Source organism: Saccostrea echinata, unplaced genomic scaffold (assembly GCF_033153115.1).
Source record: "Saccostrea echinata isolate AGI-Se365-2 ecotype Australia unplaced genomic scaffold, CSIRO_AGI_Sech_v1 ptg000030l, whole genome shotgun sequence".
Taxonomy (NCBI): domain Eukaryota; kingdom Metazoa; phylum Mollusca; class Bivalvia; order Ostreida; family Ostreidae; genus Saccostrea; species Saccostrea echinata.
Window position 1 is genome coordinate 19,454,646 of NW_026889779.1, and position 23,117 is coordinate 19,477,762.

Genomic DNA, 23,117 nt, shown 5'->3' on the forward strand with positions numbered 1-23,117 from the left:
ACATCGCACTGTAAAGTTTGCTCATATTTTCCGCCATTGTTAAACAATCTGGTATTTCTGAGCGATTTTATTTCAAGATGTGTGATTGGTTTATTTTTTCTAGAAAACCCAATCAAAACTTTCGATTCAACAGCTTATGGCAAAATGTAGCAAGGGGGAGATCACTCGAAGGCAGTGAAGGAAGCATGGAGGTTAATAAGCACAACTTTGAAGAATATTTACCTAAAATAAGTGAATCAATATCTAAATCTGAATTTATTGGTAAGACTTAATTTATATTTTTTAAATATATTCAGTGGGAATGTTTACAAAATGACAACAGCGTATAATTAACAGTGATTAACCAAGGAAATTCGAACGTAGCCAAGTCATTGGATGTAGTGCAGATTTTTATCGGCTTCAAGCTTGTACGATCAAAAACTTTGTTTTAGGCAAATGAGGTTCTTAAGATCTTTTCATTTTCAAATCAGTGGTCCGTTGTATACATCTTTCTGGCTGTTGTGCAAAGTTGTATGACAGAATCACAGAATTGGTTTAAAAAAAAAACCCTTTGCCCCTTGTTTATGTAATATAGTGTATACCCCTAAAGTAAAATAATAACTGAAGGCATCTAATTCAGGGGCGGATCCAGGATTTTTTCGGGGGAGGGGGGTGTTCTGCATCAACTAACATATGTCAGTCTTTTACATTCTTTTACAAGTAAGCAAAAAAAAAAAAACTTAACATCTTGCCTAACATGAAGATCCTATTTCAGAGAGGGGGAGGGGGGGGGGGTTTAGAAGACACTTTAAATAAAATTTCTCAGATAGATGCTTCTTTTTACAATTTTAAGTAGGGTCTGTTTCCCAGGGGGTCTAAGGTCAGTTTTTTTATAGATAGTTTTCAGTAGACCCAAATTAGCAAGAGTTATTTCCCGTTGGCCGCCATATTAGGGGGCAACATGCTCATATTACTTCATTATTCAACCAACTTTAACCTTTTATACTGGCTATTGTGGGGTAGGAAGCATTGTTTTTCTGAAAAATATACATTTGTTAAAGCCTCCTTTATTTCATTATTTTTATTCTATAAAGATTCTCCCCCAAATATTTCTGCTACATCCTCTTAGATTTGGTAAGACAAAGAGGAAAAACTACCAGGTTGACCCCCAAGATGGCGGCCAAGGGAAATAACCCGGAGAGAAAATACGTCATATGAAAACTATCTATTCCTTTAAATTTTACGTAGAAATTTAATAACTCTGAAATTCCAGGGGAAAGGGATGGGGGGTTGGGAGGGGGGGGTTGGGGGGTTGGACACCGAAGATCCATTCATGTAATTCCAAATTACATTGAATATAACACTATGTAGGATTTCTTATTTATTTAATAAATATTTAGCCCCAAAGTAAAATAATAACTCAATGTATTTAATTCCAAATTTTCCATACAACAATTTCTAGACTGTGTGAAATGTCTTTTCCATTGGGTGAGCAATGTCTAAACACTGTCTATGCAGATAGTTGGTAATAAAGGCAGTGGTGCCATATATGATTTTGTAGATGAGTTGTCCATTGAAATAGAAAATGGGATGGTCTGTCCCATATGAGCATTTCCAACTCATTTTAATTAAAATAAAAATATCAAATTAAGTTGTTTTCAAAGAAATATCATTTAACACTTCAGTTTTATCAATTCCAAACCAGTTTTAGACAGATTTGAGACACACAACTTAAAACAATCAGGTATGACACAATTTATCAAAGTCTACAAAATTCTACAATGTTAATTTCGACCATTGCTGTCAATCACAAAAAAACTTCCAGTAGCCTATACTTTAAGCCAGCTGAAATCATGAATGTACCGGCCAAAATATTCAATTGAGAAAAATTCAATAACATACATAATTAAAATCACTTCCACAAGGTACCTCCTCCTTTTGTAGAAGTACCACCTGTTTCTAATCTTTTTGAAAGCCCTGAAAGGAGTTGTCATTATATATTTTCTAAGATTTTCCAAGCATGACATATAATTTGACTATGAAAGTGTACTACATCGATCATTACATTATTGATGGCAAGCAACAGAAAATTAGGCAGTAAATCTACATGAATCATATCATATCATATATCAGATATATTCTTCAAACCTCTGAACAGAATTGCTCCATACTTTTCAGGCACATATGTTAAGATGAATTTGTACATCATTACATAAATATATCAACATTGTTATGTACATATAATATACTTAACTACAGAATTCTTGATTCCTGAACTCCCGACTGTTGCAGAATGAATTTAATTTTTTAAATATTCATGAAGACATGAACTACAACGCTTCACGCCAGCGTATTTCATGAAGTGCATAAATTTAGTTCGAAACTTATTTTAATGTAGTGTCATACAATAAACAGTTTTGATTGTTTGATTTTTCTCTCAGATGTTTGTGTCATGTATCAAAATACCGTATATACTCGCCTATAAGTCGGTTTTTTGGGAGTTAAACTTGGCTCCAAAACTCGTTATCCGACTTATACGCGAGTTATAAAAAAGAATGGTATTTAAGCCGGTCAATCCCTCTAATTGAAGCTTAAAAAATAGAACCGACTTATAGGCGGACCGACTTATAGGCGAGTATATACGGTACACAAATCACCCCTTTCATTGTAGTCTACATTTCATACAGTCACTGACAAAATAATTTCAGCTCTGGCAATAAATTTTTGATTTTTAAACATTGTAGAACTTGTGATTTCATGTTGAAATTATCATACTTCAATTAAACAACTGCAGAATCAAATTTTCTAATTTGGATTTCTTCTCATCAAACATGTCTGATCTTTTTTTCAGCTATAGATACAGAGTTTACAGGATTAAATTTGGGCGGTGAAACGAAGAATAGGTATAAATTTATTTCATATACTGGTATTTTGATTATATTAAATAGTTGAAGCCACACTTTTCAAAAGTTATGTCCTTTGGCCACCATCTTTGGGGGAAAATCCATAGAATCCTCATAGTTCTGGTAGCCTTTGTAGTTTTCTGGTTTGTAACTTTATCGTTTGACTGGAGAAAATATTTGCTTCTTGTAAATTGAATGCCCGAGGATGGGGCTACCCATACTTTGAAAGAAAAGAATTTAAACAAAGTGGATTCATTGGAGCATGCCCAAATGTTTGGCAGTATAAAGAGGAGAAATGTTGTTTCTTTCCCTTTTGACCTTTTTGTTGACCCCGCAAATGGACACAACTTTTGCAAAGTGTGGATTGGACTATTATATCATATAAACGTATGAAGTACATTGCATAAAAGCAAGTAGCTTCAGTAAGGTACTTTATTTATCAGTGATTTTTAGCTCACCTCAGTGAAGTCGAGATAGCTTTTGCCATACCCCGGCATCGGCGTTGGCATCCTGGTTGAAGTTTTAGGAGCAAGGTCCATTCCCAAGTATCTATAAGGCCTACTTGTACCAAACTTGCATGGATGATGCATATAGAAATGGACACTGTCAGACTTGCTTTAGATGCTGGATCTGACCTACATTTTCCAGATAATTGACCAGGTTAAAATTTTTGGAGCAAGTCATTTCCAAGTAACTGTAAGCCATACCTAGACCTATCTTGCATGGATGATGCATCTATGGATGGACGCTGCCAGACTTGTTTCGGATGCTGAATCTGGTTTAAATTTTCAAGATGATCGACCAGGTTAAAAGTTTTTAGAGCAAGTTTATTCCTATTAAAGTAACTATAAGCCCCACCTGGACCAATGATGTATCTAAGGATGCACAATACCAGGCTTGCTTTGGATCCTGAATCTGACCTATATTTTCTAGATGAGTGACCAGGTTAAAGTTTTTGGAGTAGCTTTGTAACTATATGGCCTGTTATGATTAAACTTGCATGGATGATGCATATATGTATATAGGAATGGACACTCAGACGTGTGGTGGATGCTGGATCTGGCCTACATTTTCTGGAACAGGTCATAGTTTTTGGAGCAGGTCCATTCCCAAGTTACTTTAGGTCCAACTTAAACCAGACCCACATGGATATTGATCTTAGGATTCGCACTAACTAGAAAAAATTTGGTGTGAGATTTGCTTTACTATAGATAACATTCATTGAAGTGAGCTTCATAACCTTTGATTAGCTATGTTTTTCTTATACATGTAATATTCATTTGATTTGAACATATTTATACCCCCACTCCGAAGGAGAGAGGGGTATACTGATTTACACTTGTGTGTCTGTCTGTCTGTCCATCCGTCTGTCTGTCTGTCTGTCTGTGTGTCTGTCTGTCCGTAACAAATTTTGGTGGCAGTTTTCTCAGGAACTACTCATTGCAGATGCTTGAAATTTTAGCACAATCTTTGTTTAGGCATGCCATATGATGGGATTCATTTTTGTACGAATCCGATGTCAACTTCCTGTTTATCCATGCGTCTGTCCGTACCATACATAAAAAATTTTGGTTGTGGTTTTCTCAGCAACTACTCATCGCAGATGCTTGAAATATTAGCACAGTCTTTGTTTAGGCATGCCATATGGTGGGATTCATTTTTGTACTAATCCGATGTCAACTTCCTGTTTATCCGTGCGTCTGTCTGTACCACACATAACAAACTTTGGTCGCAGTTTTCTCAGCAACTACTCATCACAGGTGCTTGAAATTTTAACACACTCTTTTTTTAGGCATGCCATATGGTGGGATTCATTTTTGTACATATCCGATGTCAGCTTCTGGTTTATCCGTGCGTCTGTCTGTACCATACATAGCAAATATTGGTCGTAGTTTTCTCTGTTTACTCATCGCAGATGCTTGACATTTTAGCACAATCTTTGTTTAGGCATGCCATATGTTGGGATTCAGTTTTTACAAATCCGTTTGGAACAAATCTGATGTCAATTTCCTGATTATCACTGTATTTGTCCATACCGAACTTGTGTATTCACATCAGAGCGGGGTATTATTAGTGAGCAGTGGCTCACAGACTTCTTGTTTTTTTATTCTTTACTATAAGAATAATTATAAAGTAATCTTTTGAAGTCATTTTGATTTTTTTTTATCAATACAAAGAATATTTGTCTTAATTTAATATTGTAATATTGATGATTTTCAGCTTGTTTGACTCGATTGAGGATCGTTACAACAAACTTCGGGAGAGTACCAAACAGTTTACAATCAGTCAGATAGGTACAAGTTCAGTTCTTATCCCTCATTACTACTTTATAATGTACATGTTTTATAGTGTTCTGAGTATTTAAGTAAAAATGATTTTGGTTTCTTTTTAGGAATCTCAGCATTTTTAAAGAAAAATGACAGGTGGGAGTTATAAGTAAATCAGTGTACAGAGTTGTATTTTGTTGATAGCCTAACACATATATATTTACAAGTACATACAGTACAACCGTAAGAAATATTTTTCAATGTTTTTATCCATTGACTAGGTATGTTGTATAAGAAATATTTGTATGATGTTTTTATCCATTGACTAGGTATGTGGCCCACACTTACAATATGTACCTGTTTCCAGCTGCCTATGGTCCTGTTGATGTCAGATTCATGGTTCAGGTAAGTGATCAGACACCTCAATGGTTAATCACTATATATATATATATATATATATATATATATATATATATATATATATATATATATATATATATATATATATATATATATATATATATATATATATATAATTATATATATTGTCTTTTCTTGCATATAATAATATAATTGGCAGATTATTTGCATTTATTTTACAAACTCTGATTTCAGTAGAAAAGTGATGTTTGTAACTGTATAAATAAAAAAAAGCAGTGTATGTACTTGTATGCATAAATTTTTTTAAGGTGCTTTATTTGTATCAAGTATGAATCAGTATTCATGTACATTAGAAAATATTATCTTTTTTTGGTTCAGGCATCAAGTTTTGAATTCCAAAGACGGTATGATTTTGATTTTAACAAGGTGAGGTACTTCTTTTTTTAAATACATATGTTTTATTTTATATGTCAAATAAAGCTGCATCCTATTATTTCTCAGGTATTAAATACAGTTTTTTTTAATAAAGTATGTGTATGAGGGCATATCATTTATGAATGAAGATCAAGAAAAACAACTCAAAGCATTCTTGAAGAGAAGGGAGATAACTGCAGGAGTGGAGAGGTAAGGAGTTTCCTCCTTAATGTAAATTGAGGACCCAAGCTTATGCCAGTTAACACAGACTTTACCTGAAATAAGATCAAAACCATATACACTGTAGCTTGTAAACCATATGAAAACAAGATGTCTATTAAGGTGTTGCATCCCTCTGTTCATTCATATAGAAGTTTGCTTTAAGGATAATTATCTTCTAAAAGAAACCTAGCTTATAATTTAATAGGGGTGGCAATCAAATACAGATTTGCTAATAGGTTAACTGGAAGATGTTCCGACTGATTTACTGGTTAACTGTATCAAAATACACATTTTACTGACTTTTTTTCAAGTAAAATTTATTCATATACACAAGAAAACTCTATTCATATACACAAGAAAACTAACCCCCCAAAACGACGTAGTATTCTGTATTTGCTTGATCAATACACTTTTTATATTTTATTTCAATTTCAAAAGGCAAAAAAAGAAATGAATAAAAAACGAAAATAAAAAAATTCATTAAGAAAACCATGAAACATTGCAGAGACATCAAAGACATTGATATTTTTTCAGACCAGATGTTAAACAAGGTCATTCTGCACTGTGACCATTAACAAAAAATCAATGAAATTTTCAAAGTCTTTTTAAAAATATAATTTGACAGATAACTGAAAAGGATGAATGGGGCAAGATGCACAAAGCTCATGACATGTACCCTAGCTAGTAGCTATAAACTTTATGATTTGGGAATTGAATTGTGTAAATTAACTTTTAGAATATAGTATAGTATATACACACTGTTTCCAGGGACATTGATGAAAACCTTGTACAGGATGTTTGCTCTGAGGTAGCTGAGTGGCACACAAAAGCTGAGGTTGGGGATTCACACACTATTCTGAAATATGATGGTATTTTTTTTTACGTAAATTATTTTTATCTCATTCAAGCCTTTTGAAGATTCATTAGAGTTCATTGAATTTTTGAAAGGGAAAGTGAAGAAAGTAGAATTTTTTAAATACATGTATGGGAAAAAGTGAATTACATGTATATTAATTGATAGGCATATTAATCTTCCTAATTTGGATTATGGTATGTAAATCAAAGGTTGGAGGCATAACAAATACATGTTCATGTATATAAAAATGAATGTTACTGATGGCTTTCCAAATACATATTTTCAAAAATGTTCAAGAACTCTGTGTCTAATTCATTGTAGCCAAGTTTTAAATTTGCCCACTTATGGGGGGAGGGGGGCAGATACAGTATAAAGATTTTTATATAATACTGCTCCAAGCTATTACTTTTTCCAAAAGCAAGTATGTTACATGTATTATGATTCTTAACATGAAGATGATTGTTTCTTATCTAGGCGCAAGAAAGATTAAATACAACTATGTTTTCCAAAATGAGCTCCGCAGTAGATTCAAGGACATCTGGACATCAACAGATGGTGATAAAAATGTAATTATACATAGATTTACTCTTTCTCTCTATCTCTCTCTCTCTTAGAAAATCTTAGATTTCTCCTTGACATTGTATTATACTGTAACATGGCATCATGATTCAGTAGGTCTTTATAAAGGGCCACCACCAGGTTTTTTTTTTGGCGGGGAGGGGGGGGGGGGGGTCTGGGAGGGTTGCTCCCTCCCAAAGCCAGAAAAAGTTTTATTATTGGGTACCATTTTTGTGGGTTCTGGTGCATTGTGGAACTCACCATTTTTTTTTTAATTAAGCAAACAATATCTTGGAGAACTTAAACAGTTGAATAATAAGCTTAGTTTGTTCCAAAAACAATTATAAGAGAAATGTTTTAAAAATCATTTTCCAAAAGGGAGTGGGGGCATTAGCATTCAATAAACCCTGTCTTCTGATAATATCCTTTTTATAATATTGATGCTATGTTCTCTTTCCCCTCATAGCTTTTTCTATGTAACACATATTCCACTTATTTTAAAGCTTGTGGTAACAAAAGTTACACCAGAGGAAAAGGAACAAAAGATGACTTTAGAGAAATCAGAGAGTTCAGAGTAAGTCACAAGCAGATGGTTCTGCCTATGTCTAAGGAGTTTGAAATTCTTGTAAATCTCTATGTAACCATATTAAATATTGTACTGATCAATTTAAAAAGCTTTCATAGAATTTATTTCAAATTTAGAAAGTTTTGCCCTTTCATTTGTAAAAAGAAGAGAGTTTAAGGAACCATAAAATTTACCTTTGATATGACTACATTCATAAACAGTTTCTTAATGAATTGATTGGCTATAAAATGTATTGATATTATATCAGTAAAGTATATTAAAATGTGTCTAGATCTGCTGATGTGTGACCTAAATGTGAACTCATAAAGGAGTTGGATTTTTTTTTTTTATGAATATTTTTATGTAAGGTTTCTTGAAAATTTAAAATGTGAATATTTGCCAGGAAGACATCACAATCGAAACTTCTCGGGCTGACAAGCGGAAAAACAACCTCGATTGTGTTATGTAGGCATCCTTGACAACCCCCCTTTTCATAAACTTTTAAATAAATGAAGGGAGACCTCTTATCTGGAGCTCAACTTTATTGAATTTAAAGATATTACCTTAAATATACTACAGGAGTACCTTGTAACTCTTTAATAAATAGGAAGTGACTCCATCTTGCATAAATTTTTTAACATCCAGGGATGTTAATACATTCGAGGTTTTTTTTCTGACCTCTGACGGAAAGGCCCAAAATGATGCGATTGGAAGATATCAAAACAGCTAGACAATACTTTACAATATAATAATTTTAAGACCACTTTGACACAAAATAGAGCATGAAACTTTCAATATGGATTCAATGTCTAAAAAAAAGTTTGAATTCTGTATATTTTATTTTGGCTTATGTACTTTTTTTCTTTATTCCTTCTAGACTTTCCAATAGTCTGCTTGGATTCAGGAGGTTGTTTCTGGTCTTACTAGAACATAAGAAGGTTGGGAAAACTATTTTATGACTTCCTGTCATCACTAAAATGGTTATATTACATGTATATTTCTTGTCCACGTTGTATATAACTAATTAATCATAAATAATTTTTTTTCTGGAAAGGGAGAAAATTAGAAACCCATTACTTGAAATGTTTTCCTGTGAAATGTTACTTTGCTATTTTTCAGCCCCTGCTAGGACACAATATGTTGATGGATCTGCTGCTGATTTATGATAAATTTCACAAACCACTTCCAGGTATTTTGGAGGATAGATTAATGTATACTAATACTAATACAATATTAAGCTATTAAATGTTGTGTGCAATTATTATTAGCTCACCTGAGTCATTCAGGTGACATATTGTAATTTGTTTTCATTCGTTGCTGTGCATCAGTCATGAACTTTTGACTAAATTTGGTATATAACATCTATGGGTAAAATGGAACAAAAATTAAGAATTTCATCCCCCCAAGGGGCAGGAGGGATGTGTTAAAAAACAGTTAAAATTAATACAATCTTTAAATATCTTGTTCTTTCTTCCAGGACATCAAACTGTTGGTATGATTATTAAAAAAAATTGGTCTTTAACCAGAATAATGAAATTCATGGCTCCAGGGTCATGGGTTACATTCTTAGGTTGGGGCTCTATTGATCATATGGTAAAAATGCATAAATTCTTCAAAAATATCTTCTTTCCCCCCTGTATATTAAGCAGACATGTGCAGAGATATGATGAGCAAGGGTGCTTCCTCCAGGAATGTGAAATTCATGGCCCAAAGTTCTGGGTGTCTTGTAGCCCTTGGGACAGGTGGCTGGGCTCTATCGATCATATAGTATATGCTAAATACCAGACCAACTATTTTGTTGTTACCTGACCATCCTATTTCTCTTCTTTATGAGTTTCAGTTAATTCTTTGTTTTGATATAATAATTTACCATTCCATGCATCCTTCACAAGGTTGTACTATATTCAGGTGATCATTAAGGCCCTTGGGCCTCTTGTTTTAAAACTGAAATTGTACCTTTTTCCTCCTATAGCACATTATAAAGACTTCAAGACAGAGCTTAACAAGATGTTTCCATTGATTATTGACACCAAACATGTTTCAACTAACCTGATAAGAATGGTATGCATTTAATACATCTTATGACACTTGAACAAAGTTTTGAGCATTCTTGCTAATTTAAGAATCAGACTTAAGCCTCTCAATATTCCAATTTCACAGTGTCAGTGAGATTTTCAAAACTAAAGCTTAAAAAAATGATAAATAGAGGGAAGTGTTGAGGATACATAACACAAGCAAAAATTTGATGCATGGATTGATTAATATTATATTTTTGGACTGATTTTGATGAGAAATGACTTAAATAATAAATCCCTAAAATATAAAGAAATCGTAAGTTTTCTTTGGTATTTAGATATGCGACTTTTTGTGGTTTTCTATGTAATTCTATACAAAATTTTGTACACATTTTTAACATTGTGACAAAATCTATCAAAATTCTCCCACTTTACCTGGCAAATATTATTCGGGTAATACCTATTTGAATATAAATCTATGAGAAATATTGCTGATTTGTGAAAAAAGTTTATGTTATATATCATTAAACAACTAAAAAAAAAAAAAAAACATTTTTCAAAAGCATTTAAAAGTCCATTTACTGATACATGTATCCCATTGCTGAACCAGAACGATTGTCATTTAAGAAAATAAACAGAAAACCATTTTCATTTTTGTTGGGAAATGGTGACTGAAATGTCATATTTCATTTAAAAGAGAAGTTTTAAGGTGATTTATACATTAATGTGTTTACAGTTCACTTGAGCAGAAGATACAAATGAACATTTAATTGAAATTTGTCCCTCATCTCTCTGTTTCCATGAGTGTTAGATGCAAAATTTCTCATTTTCCTTTACTCTAGAATGATTATATGTCTAGTCACCAACCTTGGCACATATATATTACTCTAGTGTTCCTTTTTACCTTGTCTGATACAAAATCAAATGGATGAATGCTCAATGACCTCAGGTGTCTTACATGTATTACCTGGTACATGTAACTGATTACATACATTAAAAAAAAAATAAAAATAAAGAAACAATATCAGGTTTAATTGCATTTTAGTCAACAGAATATTTTTTTCTTCTTCAGAAATTAGATTTGAAATTTAATTCATCTCTTGGACTTCTATACAAAGTATTAAACAGGTAAGTATAACATTCCATTTTAGTTTTATATAAATTTGGTTTTATATTACTTATAGTTTTATATAAATTAAGTTTTATATTACTTATAGTTTTATATAAATTAAGTTTTATATTACTTATAGTTTTATACTACTTACAAAGTGAAATATCCAGGCCAAAATAAAAAATACCTTTGTTTCCCCTAATGCAACCGACCCAATGAAATCGCACCGACTTAAAAGATTTTTTAAATAAGATGATTCAAATATTTTTTTTAATGTTTACCAACTTTTATAAAAAACAATTTCATCATTTATATGTCTGCATATTTCACCCTGATGAAATTATTTCAGACGTCCTTTCTTCATGCCTTTTATTCATGGGTTAAACTTCGTGATTATGACATTGTGTATGGCATTGTATCATTTTTAGCTCTACTGGTCAGAGACCAGAAGAGCTTATGCGATAGTAAGGTGTCCGTCGTCCGTCCGTCTGTCTGTCTGTCTGTCTGTCTGTCTGTCTGTCTGTCCGTCTGTCTGTAAACAATTTTTCAAAACGCTACTCCTCCTACAGTTTTGGTCCGATTTCAATATAACTTTGCACACAAGTAGACTACACTAAGATACATAATTTAGTGCATCGGTTTTTGATTTCGATGGACGGTGTTGCCATGGTTACTAAAAATAGAAATTTCTGTGAAATTCCTTTAAAACGCTACTCCTCCTACAGTTTTGGTCCGATTTCAATATAACTTGGCACACAAGTAGACTAAACTAAGATACATAATTTAGTGCATCGGTTTTTGATTTCGATGGACGGTGTTGCCATGGTTACTAAAAATAGAAATTTCTGTGAAATTCCTTTAAAACGCTACTCCTCCTACAGTTTTGGTCCGATTTCAATATAACTTGGCACACAAGTAGACTACACTAAGATACATAATTTAGAGCATCGGTTTTTGATTTCGATGGACGGTGTTGCCATGGTTACTAAAAATAGAAATTTCTGTGAAATTCCTTTAAAACGCTACTCCTCCTACAGTTTTGGTCTAATTTCAATATAACTTGGCACACAAGTAGACTACACTAAGATACATAATTTAGAGCATCGGTTTTTGATTTCGATGGACGGTGTTGCCATGGTTACTAAAAATAGAAATTTCTGTGAAATTCCTTTAAAACGCTACTCCTCCTACAGTTTTGGTCCGATTTCAATATAACTTGGCACACAAGTAGACTACACTAAGATACATAATTTAGAGCATCGGTTTTTGATTTCGATGGACGGTGTTGCCATGGTTACTAAAAATAGAAATTTCTGTGAAATTCCTTTAAAACGCTACTCCTCCTACAGTTTTGGTCCGATTTCAATATAACTTTGCACACAAGTAGACTACACTAAGATACATAATTTAGAGCATCGGTTTTTGATTTCGATGGACGGTGTTGCCATGGTTACTAAAAATAGAAATTTCTGTAAAATTCCTTTAAAACACTACTCCTGCTACAGTTTTAGTCTGCTTCTAAAATAATTAGGCATACAAGAAGACTATACTAAGATACATAATTTATTGCATTGGTTTTTGAATTCGATGAACAGTGTTGCCATGGTTACTAAAAATAGAAATTTCTGTGAAATTCCTTTAAAACGTTACTCCTCCTACAATTTTGGTCTGATTTCAATCTAATTTGGCACACAGTTAGAATACACTACGATACATAATATGTATTTCTGTTTTTTTTATTTGGGTGAATGGTGTTGTCATGGTTACCGGTACTAAAAATAGAAATTTCCGTGAAATACTTTCAAAACGCTACTACTCCTAGTTTTCATTTGATTTCAATATAACTTGTCACAAAAGTAGACTACATTAAGATACATAATTCTATTTATTGTTGCATGTTGCAATGTTTCAAATCCAAGTGCTACTTTTCTTTTGTTATACAAACAGACCAGTAGAGCTACAGTCTCATCAGAGACTTCTGGTTAGATATGGGTTGGTTCAATCAAATAGTGTTTATATACTCTTTCCAAATAGTTTTGAAATCATGATACAGCTTCCTGAGACGTCCAGTGTATTTTTAGCTCTACTGGTCAGAGACCAGAAGAGCTTATGCGATAGTAAGGTGTCCGTCGTCCGTCCGTCCGTCTGTCTGTCTGTCTGTCTGTCTGTCTGTAAACAATTTTTCAAAACGCTACTCCTCCTACAGTTTTGGTCCGATTTCAATATAACTTGGCACACAAGTAGACTACACTAAGATACATAATTTAGTGCATCGGTTTTTGATTTCGATGGACGGTGTTGCCATGGTTACTAAAAATAGAAATTTCTGTGAAATTTCTTTAAAACGCTACTCCTCCTACAGTTTTGGTCCGAATTCAATATAACTTGGCACACAAGTAGACTACACTAAGATACATAATTTAGTGCATTGGTTTTTGATTTCAATGTACGGTGTTGCCACGGTTACTAAAAATAGAAATTTCTGTGAAATTTCTTTAAAACGCTACTCCTCCTACAGTTTTGGTCCGAATTCAATATAACTTGGCACACAAGTAGACTACACTAAGATACATAATTTAGTGCATCGGTTTTTGATTTCGACAGATGGTGTTGCCATGGTTACTAAAAATAGAAATTTCTGTGAAATTCCTTTAAAACGCTACTCCTCCTACAGTTTTGGTCCGATTTCAATATAACTTGGCACACAAGTAGACTACACTAAGATACATAATTTAGTGCATCGGTTTTTTGATTTCGATGGACGGTGTTCCCATGGTTACTAAAAATAGAAATTTCTGTGAAATTTCTTTAAAACGCTACTCCTCCTACAGTTTTGGTCCGATTTCAATATAACTTGGCACACAAGTAGACTACACTAAGATACATAATTTAGTGCATCGGTTTTTGATTTCGATGGACGGTGTTGCCATGGTTACTAAAAATAGGAATTTCTGTGAAATTCCTTTAAAACGTTACTCCTCCTACAATTTTGGTCTGATTTCAATCTAATTTGGCACACAGTTAGAATACACTATGATACATAATATGTATTTCTGTTTTTTTTTTATTTGGGTGAATGGTGTTGTCATGGTTACCAGTACTAAACATAGAAATTTCCGTGAAATACTTTCAAAACGCTACTACTCCTAGTTTTCATTTGATTTCAATAACTTGTCACAAAAGTAGACTACATTAAGATACATAATTCTATTTATTGTTGCATGTTGCAATGTTTCAAATCCAAGTGCTACTTTTCTTTTGTTATACAAACAGACCAGTAGAGCTACAGTCTCATCAGAGACTTCTGGTTCTTTAATTAGGCCCTTGAAGATGGGTTGTTCTTTGCTTTAAATCCCTTTGAGATTTGTTGGGACTACGACTTTGAACATTTCCCCAGTGGAGGGTCCAAATTTAGAAGTACTCGGCACTTTTGGCCATTAAGCATTAAGGGATCTTTTTGGTGCCAGCATCTATTCTGTGACACTGGACCTAAGTTTTTACAGTCCCATTTGAAGGACTGTTCTCAACGTCTCTCAATGGGATTTGAACCTGCGACTTAGAATTAGCCCCTTACTTCGGGACTTCAAAATGAAATGCTCTAGAACCACACTGTAAAACTCATGGCCTTCTAAAAAGTACATTGCTTGTGTAAGCACTGGAAGCTGATAGTAGGTTTGAAAAAATATACTCGGATGTCCGGTCTTTGCGTATTTGAGAATCTTGTCTTTTTTTATAGAAAGCTCAATGCTTACTGACATGGCCTCTTAAATAAATTTACACTGACTTGAGATATTTCACAAGTTCAACTGAATAACAATTGTGAATTAATTTACCTTAAATATTGCTTTTAAACGGCATTTGTATGATATTCTGTTTCTAAATCGCTTTCTTTTGTACTTTTCTTATATAAAGGTATTATTCCATTAAATTTCAGAATGTATGTTTTAAAGCTGTTGTCAGAAAAAAAATTATTTACCTACCTACCTACCCAATTTGAGAATTTAGAGTCGGGTTAGGGGAAACAAAGATATTTTTAATGATGGCCCCATCTGTATTTCTAAATGTATGTACATGCACACATATTAGTATTTAAAACTTGGTTTAGGTGAAATCAAGTGTCTTTAGTAGGTCATGACAAATACTCAGAAGCACATTTGATATAAATTCTAGTATCTAGTATCAGTAGCATCATGATTGGGCAATGTTGGGAAATGTTCAATGGCTTTGTCTTGTTTTTCAGTCCAGAGGGCCAACACTTTGTTATACATTCACCTGTCATAGAACATGGAGAGGAATTTGAGAGATATAATCGTAAGTGATGTGTATGTTTGAAGTACAGTCGATCCTTGTTAGCTTGAATTCTATGGGATCATGAAAAAACTATGAGATATCCAAGGATTCGAGATATTAAGGGTAAAATAATTAAAGAAAAAGTGTTTGGTATTTCCAATTGCTTAAATATATCCATTGTATTTGAGATATCCGTGTTCAAGATACTGATGTTCAACTGTAATGAAAAAAAAATTGATGAGAGACAAAGCATTATGCCTCTATGGCATGGAACTCGATTATAAAATGTTTAGATTCTATCAGGAAATTCTTGTCTCATGTCTGTTCAACATTGCATAAGATTTTACAACTTCAGCAGTGAACAAAAATGTTGCAAGAATTCCTTCTCAACAGTAATGGTACTAGATTTCCATGCAGATACTGTAGATATTGTGTATGCTATAATAAGTGGCCCTGATAGATTTCAAGAAATTTTTGAATGTTTTTAAATAAATCTTTTGATACTAAGAGGATTTCACATGCAGGTAGTTTGTGCACTTTTGTTTCTGTTATAGATGAGACATATCTTCCCCATGAGGCAGGATATGATGCTTATATGTGTGGTTACTGTAAGTATAACAAAGTTACAAAGTTTTATTTGGCTATTATCATTCTATAATGTTTAAAATAGAATAAAAGTAAAAACCATTTTGTTAAGAAATTAGATTTTTAACTTGAATTATAGCTGATAGTGACATAACAAACAATTCAAGCATATCTTTTCTTCCGTTTCTCAGGTTTCCTAAGATTGTGTCATATAATGACTTTTAATGGTGTACCGTAAGTATCTTTGTTCTTTGAAGTCTATGTTTGTACAGTAAAACACACTTATAATGAATTGACGCTTACAGCACAGTGATTTTCATTCAACATGGCTTTGAAATATATTTTGAACATATCGGATATAACAAATTGCTTTTATAACAAAGCAGAATTGTTCGTCCTTAGCACTTCATTATACATGTAAGCGTGTTTTGCTGTATATTGTATGATGCAGTCTACATTTGAACATTGAATTGATTTGTTATATGTTTGAAAATTCCTATGAATATACAAGTATTTTCTTTTTTAACGACTTCCTCATTCTCTTATTCTGCAAATTTATTACCTGGTATTTCCTTCCTGTAAATTTAGAGTATTGTTTTAGAGGTGGTGCCAATACACTCACTGTATGATTGTTGATATCACATGTACTGACGTAGCTGATTTCCTGTGTATTTACAGTTTAACTTTTGGTTCCATTCAGGTCTACAGAGGTTGTTCCTTGTACCTTTACAAGATATATGACTGTGATGAAGAGGTTTCATAACAAAGTAAACATAATCAGGGCTAGTGTCAATGAACTAGTAAGTGTTAAAGAGGTCCTGGAATTTATGATACATGAATTATAAAATTGCTATTAAACAAATCTGATCCTGAATGCATACATTTTTGGTATATTTATGTATTGAAATTCATTCTCTGAAGATGGATAACAATAGTTGCCTTATTATAACCATAATATCACTCCATATACATGTATTGCATTTGTTCCTGGTAGCTTGTGTAAGCTGCTATTCATGAAAATAATGTTAGCTGAGTCTGGTTTACTGCTTTTCAAATCAGCATTTTTTTTTTACACACTAATTAGATTATATGTATTATAAATTCTAGTTTGATTCATTCTAGGAGATACAACCCTTTGACCTACTGTATGTGTAAAATTACTGGGTACTTTAAAAAGATTTTTTCCCATTCTGTAGGATTTAGCGAGCAGTGAATCTAAATCACAGAGACCTTTAGTGTTTGTCCAATCAAAATCCTCCTCTTATCAATTGAATGCATACAAGGTAATCTATCAGCAATATGTTACAATTATAGTTCTGTTTGAAAATTGATATTATTTTGCCTTGTAATCCAAGGGATAGCAAAAGAGGGTAACTAAAAACATATGCCTGCATGCAGTCAAATGCATTATGGTACCAAAATCAAAAGTATTCATTACAAGGATTTTTCCAGTACATAAGAACAAAACTTAACAAAAATATGAATAAATTTCTTATACATGTAGTTCCAGCCTCTTGTTTGACACCACCATTTTACTCTCTCATTTTAGCTTGCCAGAGAGTTTTCAAAGTTCGGTACAGTAGACATTAGGTTACAAGATAATACAAAGGCTCTAGTGGCTACAGGAAATAAATACTGGTAAGACTTACTGAGAACTTACATAGTAAGAATAAGCCAAATACATGTATTTAATTTTTATCATCTTAATTGATCAGAGACCAGAAGAGCTTATGCATTAGTAAGGTGTCTAGCTGTCTGTCCATAAGCAATTTTTCAAAACACTACTCCTTCTACAGTTTTAGTCCAATTTCAGTAAGATTTAGTACAAAAGTAGACTATATTAAGATACATAATTTTCTTTATCATTTTTTTATTTCGACATACAGTGTCGCCATGGTTACTGAAAATAGAAAAATCCATTCAAACTCTACTCCTCCTATAGTTTTGGTCCAATTACAATAAGTCTTGGTACAAATGTAAATTTTACTAAGATACATAATTCTATTTAACTGTTTTTGATTTTGACAAATGGTGTTGCCATTTGGTTATAGAAATAGAAATTTCTTTGAAAGTCTTTCAAAACACTACTCTTCCTACGATTTTGGTCTGATTTCAATAAGACATGGTACACAAGTGGACAATACTAGGATATACATCATTTGGTATTGACACATGGTGTTGCCATGTTGCTAAAAATAGAAATTTCTTTGAAATTCTTTCAAACACCTCTCCTCCTACAGTTTGGTCTGATTTCATTAAGACTTGGTACACAAGTAGACTACACTAATACACATCTTTCTTTATTTTAAGTACCGGTACACACCAGTAGAGTTACAGTCTAGTCAGAGACTTGTAGTTAATGTAGACACATTGATCATCCAGCTACAGTACACAGTGTGGATAAACAGCATTTTATTTCGATTTCAGTGCCAATGACTTGGTAAGGAATTATAGAAATGACAAGAGAATGTATGTACAGCATTACAGTAGATGGAGACACTCTCCTTACATCAGACCAGCACTGTGGTAAGTCAAGGTCATTAACTATATATACTAGATATAAATCAGTAGCTCAGATTTCAAACAACAAAAGTTTGAAAATATGATTGTGAAAATAATTAAGAAGTCTCTTTAAGCTCACAGGTCCAACTCATAAGTAACTTTATGTTCTAACTGGAGGAGAGCATCTTAGGATTCATCTTACCTATTTTTAGTTGATTGACCAGATTACAGTTTTGAAGGCAGTCATATTCTCAAGTAATTATGAACTGTACCTGGATCAAAGTAAAACAGATTATGCATCTAAGCATACAGAGCATCCTAAACAGTGTTTTCATAGCTGTACTTAAGCCATGTTTTCTGGATGAGTGAGTAGTTAAAGTCTGAAGATCAGGCCCATCTGCAGCTGACTTTACAGCCAGCTGGGACCATACTTGCATGGATGATGCATCAAGAGATTTCCCTCTCAGTAGTTAAAACACCATCCAACAAGTGCATAACTCTCTTAGATTTGACAAAATATGATTCGTAGAACATTTCAGATATTTGTGGTCATTTTCTTTGCTATGCTACACATTTGTGATTTTTTTTCAGGACTGGTGTTGTGTTGTCTGGGGGACTTTGTCTGCTAGCTCTGTGGTCCAATAGAAAGAACAATACATGACATCTGTGATATACTAGGTTGTATTAGATTAATTAACACTGATCATGAAGTCAAAGCTGGGATCTGATGGCATCAAATTTTCCATTACTACAAAACACAAGATAAATATTATTAGACTGAGAGAACAGTGCCAAACATCATTGTTGATTTCTTTTGTTTACATCACCTGTTGTCATATGTCATTCAAATAAAAGATTTTTATTTAACATCACAGCTGTATATTTTTTTCTTTAAATGACAAAATTCCATAATTCTTTATGGATAAATAAGACACAGTCATTATCCAAGGTTTAGTTGTAACTAAGTAATGAGTTCCTTTCTGCATTTGTTACACTGATGTCTGAATAGAAAGATTTGGAATTCCTGTTGAATATGAAATGTGTCAAAAATGTGTTTACCTAAGGTCAATGAACTAAAAATCTTTTGTTATTTATACATGTAAATCTGACAAAAGCACATTCAAATGTCAGCTTATAAAAGTGTGGTCCTCTATTTAATTCTCTCTTACAGTTTGATACATTTTAAATTACACAACAGGAAGCTTAAAAAAAGGAAATTGATTCGATTCTAGTGTAGCATTTTCAGCCTCCCCCCCCCCCCCCCCCCCCCCCGCAGTAGTTTCTGTAATAAATTCTTTAACCCATAGTATATTAATAACATGATAACCTGTTATTATTACACTAAAAAAGATTTTAAAAAATAATTATAGAAACAAGTGCCTTGCCCCCATCCCTCCCAAAAAAATCTCCCATTTTTTAAACTTAACATATACAGTGTACATGTACAAATGTACTTGTACATAATATATACGTTATCTCTAGAATTCTTTTTTTTTCAATTCATCAAAGCAGGCGAGGCATATACATGTCACATGTTACTTGTATGCCTTTTTTCTTGTCATGGTATCTTTTTCATCGTTGGTATTCTGCCTTATTTTATTTTTGTATACCACCACTTACAGTTGACCACGGATGGGGATCGATTATATTCCTGATTACTTTTGTATATGCATTCTGGTTACTCTTAGGACTATATTAAAGTCGACAGTCGTAAGAAGACCGGTGTATAAAGGTCAAGAAGTCAAATTTTCCGAGAGCTATTAACTAGATTTGACATGATATGTAAATATTTTTTGGTTAGGCAATTTTAATCTCCGGTATAATTATATGACCATGTATTAGGAAAAACATTTTGTGACGTATTTGAGAACTAAACAAATATGAAAACGGTTTAAGAATTTTGAACTCAATTGATTTTTTGAACAGAGTAAAACTATAATTGTTATTTCATGTGACACCCTACTCCCCCTGACCCCCCCCCCCCCAAAAAAAAAAAATAAAGAAAAAAGAAAACTTGATACGAAATTAGAGGCAAGCAGCAAACCAGAAACAAAAAGCTAAAAAAATTATCAATCACGTGAGTTAGAGTGGAAACTAGGAAACAAAATTAAGGGGATACAGAAAAATCAATAAAAATGGACAGGGTATTAAAGAAAAGTAATTTGAATTTTAAATTTCAGCAAGAAAATAGCTTTTGATTTCCAACATTAATCCCATTTCTAATTTTTGGTCTACTTGTAGATGTCATTGCTATAAAGTAATTAACTTATTTCATCCAAGTGTTAAAGGATTTAGGAAGAGAAATTTACATTGCTAATATTGACACGTTATAATGTGCCGATAGGTAATTACAGGAAAAATTAAAATTACCTCTACAGTGGCCGTTTTTAAATATTTGTGAAATAGCTTTGATTACTTTTGCTTATTTTCAAACGTTTAGACACGCTCGGGTTGATGTTTATTTGTTCTGAATTGTTTAAAAGTCGTTTACCACATAGGCAAAATTTTAGATAATACATAGACAAGATCTCTCAGAACGTAATTAAAGGCGTGTTGATTTTATTTTTTACGTAAGGCACACTCAAGTCGTACTGTCAGCTCGAAATTATATCATTTCAGCGAATCAGATATTTCTTTGGTTCTAAAATGCCAGGCAAGTGTAGTAATTAGAGGAAAGTTATAAAAAGTGAAACATAGTGAAAGCATCAATATTCCAAAAAAAAAATTAGGCTCGCTAGAGGTAAGAATGTGTTACAAGTTACAACGTAGTTTATAACCACGATTAGAAGTAGTGTTGTTTTTTTTTTCACTAATCGTTTAGACTTATGGGTGTTGCTGACGTAAAATATGGTGACATGCAGACTCTTGTAGAAAACGCTGTATGCATCGATGTAACTAGATTATCTACCTTTTCTACCTGATCTATAATGCGAGCTCACCGACTTTTCGATGTGACGCGAGTATAAGCATTAAGCATGTCATACCCATTGAAAGTCTACTGAAGAACTTGTAATATTTCTATAAAAAATATTGGCTCTGGAAAATTGGAATATCTGTAACATTGTTATAATTTATAAACAGAAGATATTCAATGTTTTGTATAGTTGAATATGGAATTTATTTACAAATCAGATATCAGTTTAATTTTAAATTACGGCATTTCACGGTTTATATTCATACATTTCTGGATCAGGGGCTGTAAAACTTCGACGAGCTCACTTTTGGTCTCGGTCCCACTTTTACGAAGGAATTAATAGTAGGAAAGTGAGACAAAAGTGAAATCGACTAGGTTTTATGGCCCCGGTGGCAGATGCTTCCAAACGACCATTTTTATGCACAAAGGATTTGTTATTTGACATTTTTTATTCATTTCGATTTTTCCGTAACACCCCGCCCCCTTTCTCTGGTACAAAGGAATCCTGTTTCTGAAGCTCTTATACAATACAACTACATGTACCTGTAGATTTTTTTGTTGCATTAGACGAACATTCATGAGGTTGACTTTTTTTATTACAGCTCAAAATGGAATACGGGTAACGGAAATATCGTTTAAAAAGAAATGCATTTTAAATTAAAGAAAACTCATTTCTTTCTGTGACGACTTACGTTAAAGGGACGGGCTTTTCGCACTTTCTACCAGTCAATTGATTCTTGAGCTGGACAGAGCGATATTATATTATTTTATGAACTAAGTATTAGATTATAAATTTCATAGTATAAAAAGTAAACTTTCTAAACTGAATATATACAAGTATATCTCAACCCCACCAAAAAAACTGGACAAAGAAAATATACGGGGATTCATGAGTGAAGAAATAATTTACGTGTGTACATACTCGTGCATGTATATAGTAATCAAACATTATACACAAGTGCATGATGTTTTTATAGATATATATTCTTTCTTCATCGTCTGTTAGTTTATATATACTCATCTATGCTTTGCTTGACGTCAAGGTTTCTGTACATTAACTTTCAAGTGCTTTGCAGTTCAATATTTTCTCTTCCCAAAAAAGAACGATTTGAACCTCAAGGGGGCGGCGGGGACACTTATAAGAATTGCTATTTGTCTAAGCTATAAAGATTTTTAAAAGGTCGTAAATCACACCAGACGACCAAATATGTTAACAGTTACATGATCAAAATGAAAAGTGTCCTTTTTCTAAAAGCATAAAAGTACGATAAAAATCCCTTCAAACTGATATCATCAGATACATTTTCAGTGTTTAAAGATTTAAATTTTATCATATGAATTGTCATGGGAAAGAATTTTGTTACGAAATTCCGTTTGAAGCATAAATTGAGTGTGAAAACTTTCGAGAAAAAAATTCTTTGTTCTCCCTTGTCAAAAGTCAAAATTCCGTGTCGCAAATGAATGTCCTTCAATTTTGCAATATTTTAATCGATTCACTAGACTCCCATTGTCAAATCCTCTCTGGAGGTGTTCAATTAGAGATCCATTGTGATAT

The 23,117-nt window shown here is 32.9% G+C and overlaps 1 protein-coding gene across 1 annotated transcript; it reads left to right on the top strand.

The window, feature by feature from the left end:
* The first annotated feature begins 160 nt into the window (after window positions 1–160).
* On the top strand, window positions 161–19,520 carry LOC133196504 (poly(A)-specific ribonuclease PNLDC1-like). The gene is made up of 22 exons (XM_061332383.1): window positions 161–261; window positions 2,831–2,882; window positions 5,103–5,176; window positions 5,275–5,305; window positions 5,479–5,554; window positions 5,909–5,956; window positions 6,060–6,154; window positions 6,935–7,035; window positions 7,497–7,588; window positions 8,084–8,154; window positions 9,023–9,083; window positions 9,265–9,334; window positions 10,118–10,206; window positions 11,233–11,288; window positions 15,512–15,582; window positions 16,116–16,169; window positions 16,338–16,380; window positions 16,847–16,946; window positions 17,343–17,429; window positions 17,696–17,784; window positions 18,574–18,672; window positions 19,240–19,520. The coding sequence occupies exons 1-22, from the start codon at window positions 186–188 to the stop codon at window positions 19,307–19,309; spliced, it is 1,605 nt and encodes a 534-aa protein (XP_061188367.1). The 5' UTR covers window positions 161–185; the 3' UTR covers window positions 19,310–19,520.
* Window positions 19,521–23,117: the final 3,597 nt, after the last annotated feature.

What these genes read in the sequence shown, in the direction of transcription:
- LOC133196504 (XM_061332383.1), top strand. Translation starts at nt 186, where the DNA reads ATGGAGGTTAATAAGCACAACTTTGAAGAATATTTACCTAAAATAAGT. An exon ending in TCTTACTAGAACATAAGAAG is followed by an intron (nt 9,084 to 9,264) that starts GTTGGGAAAACT and finishes GCTATTTTTCAG; the next exon opens with CCCCTGCTAGGACACAATAT. An exon ending in CTATACAAAGTATTAAACAG is followed by an intron (nt 11,289 to 15,511) that starts GTAAGTATAACA and finishes CTTGTTTTTCAG; the next exon opens with TCCAGAGGGCCAACACTTTG.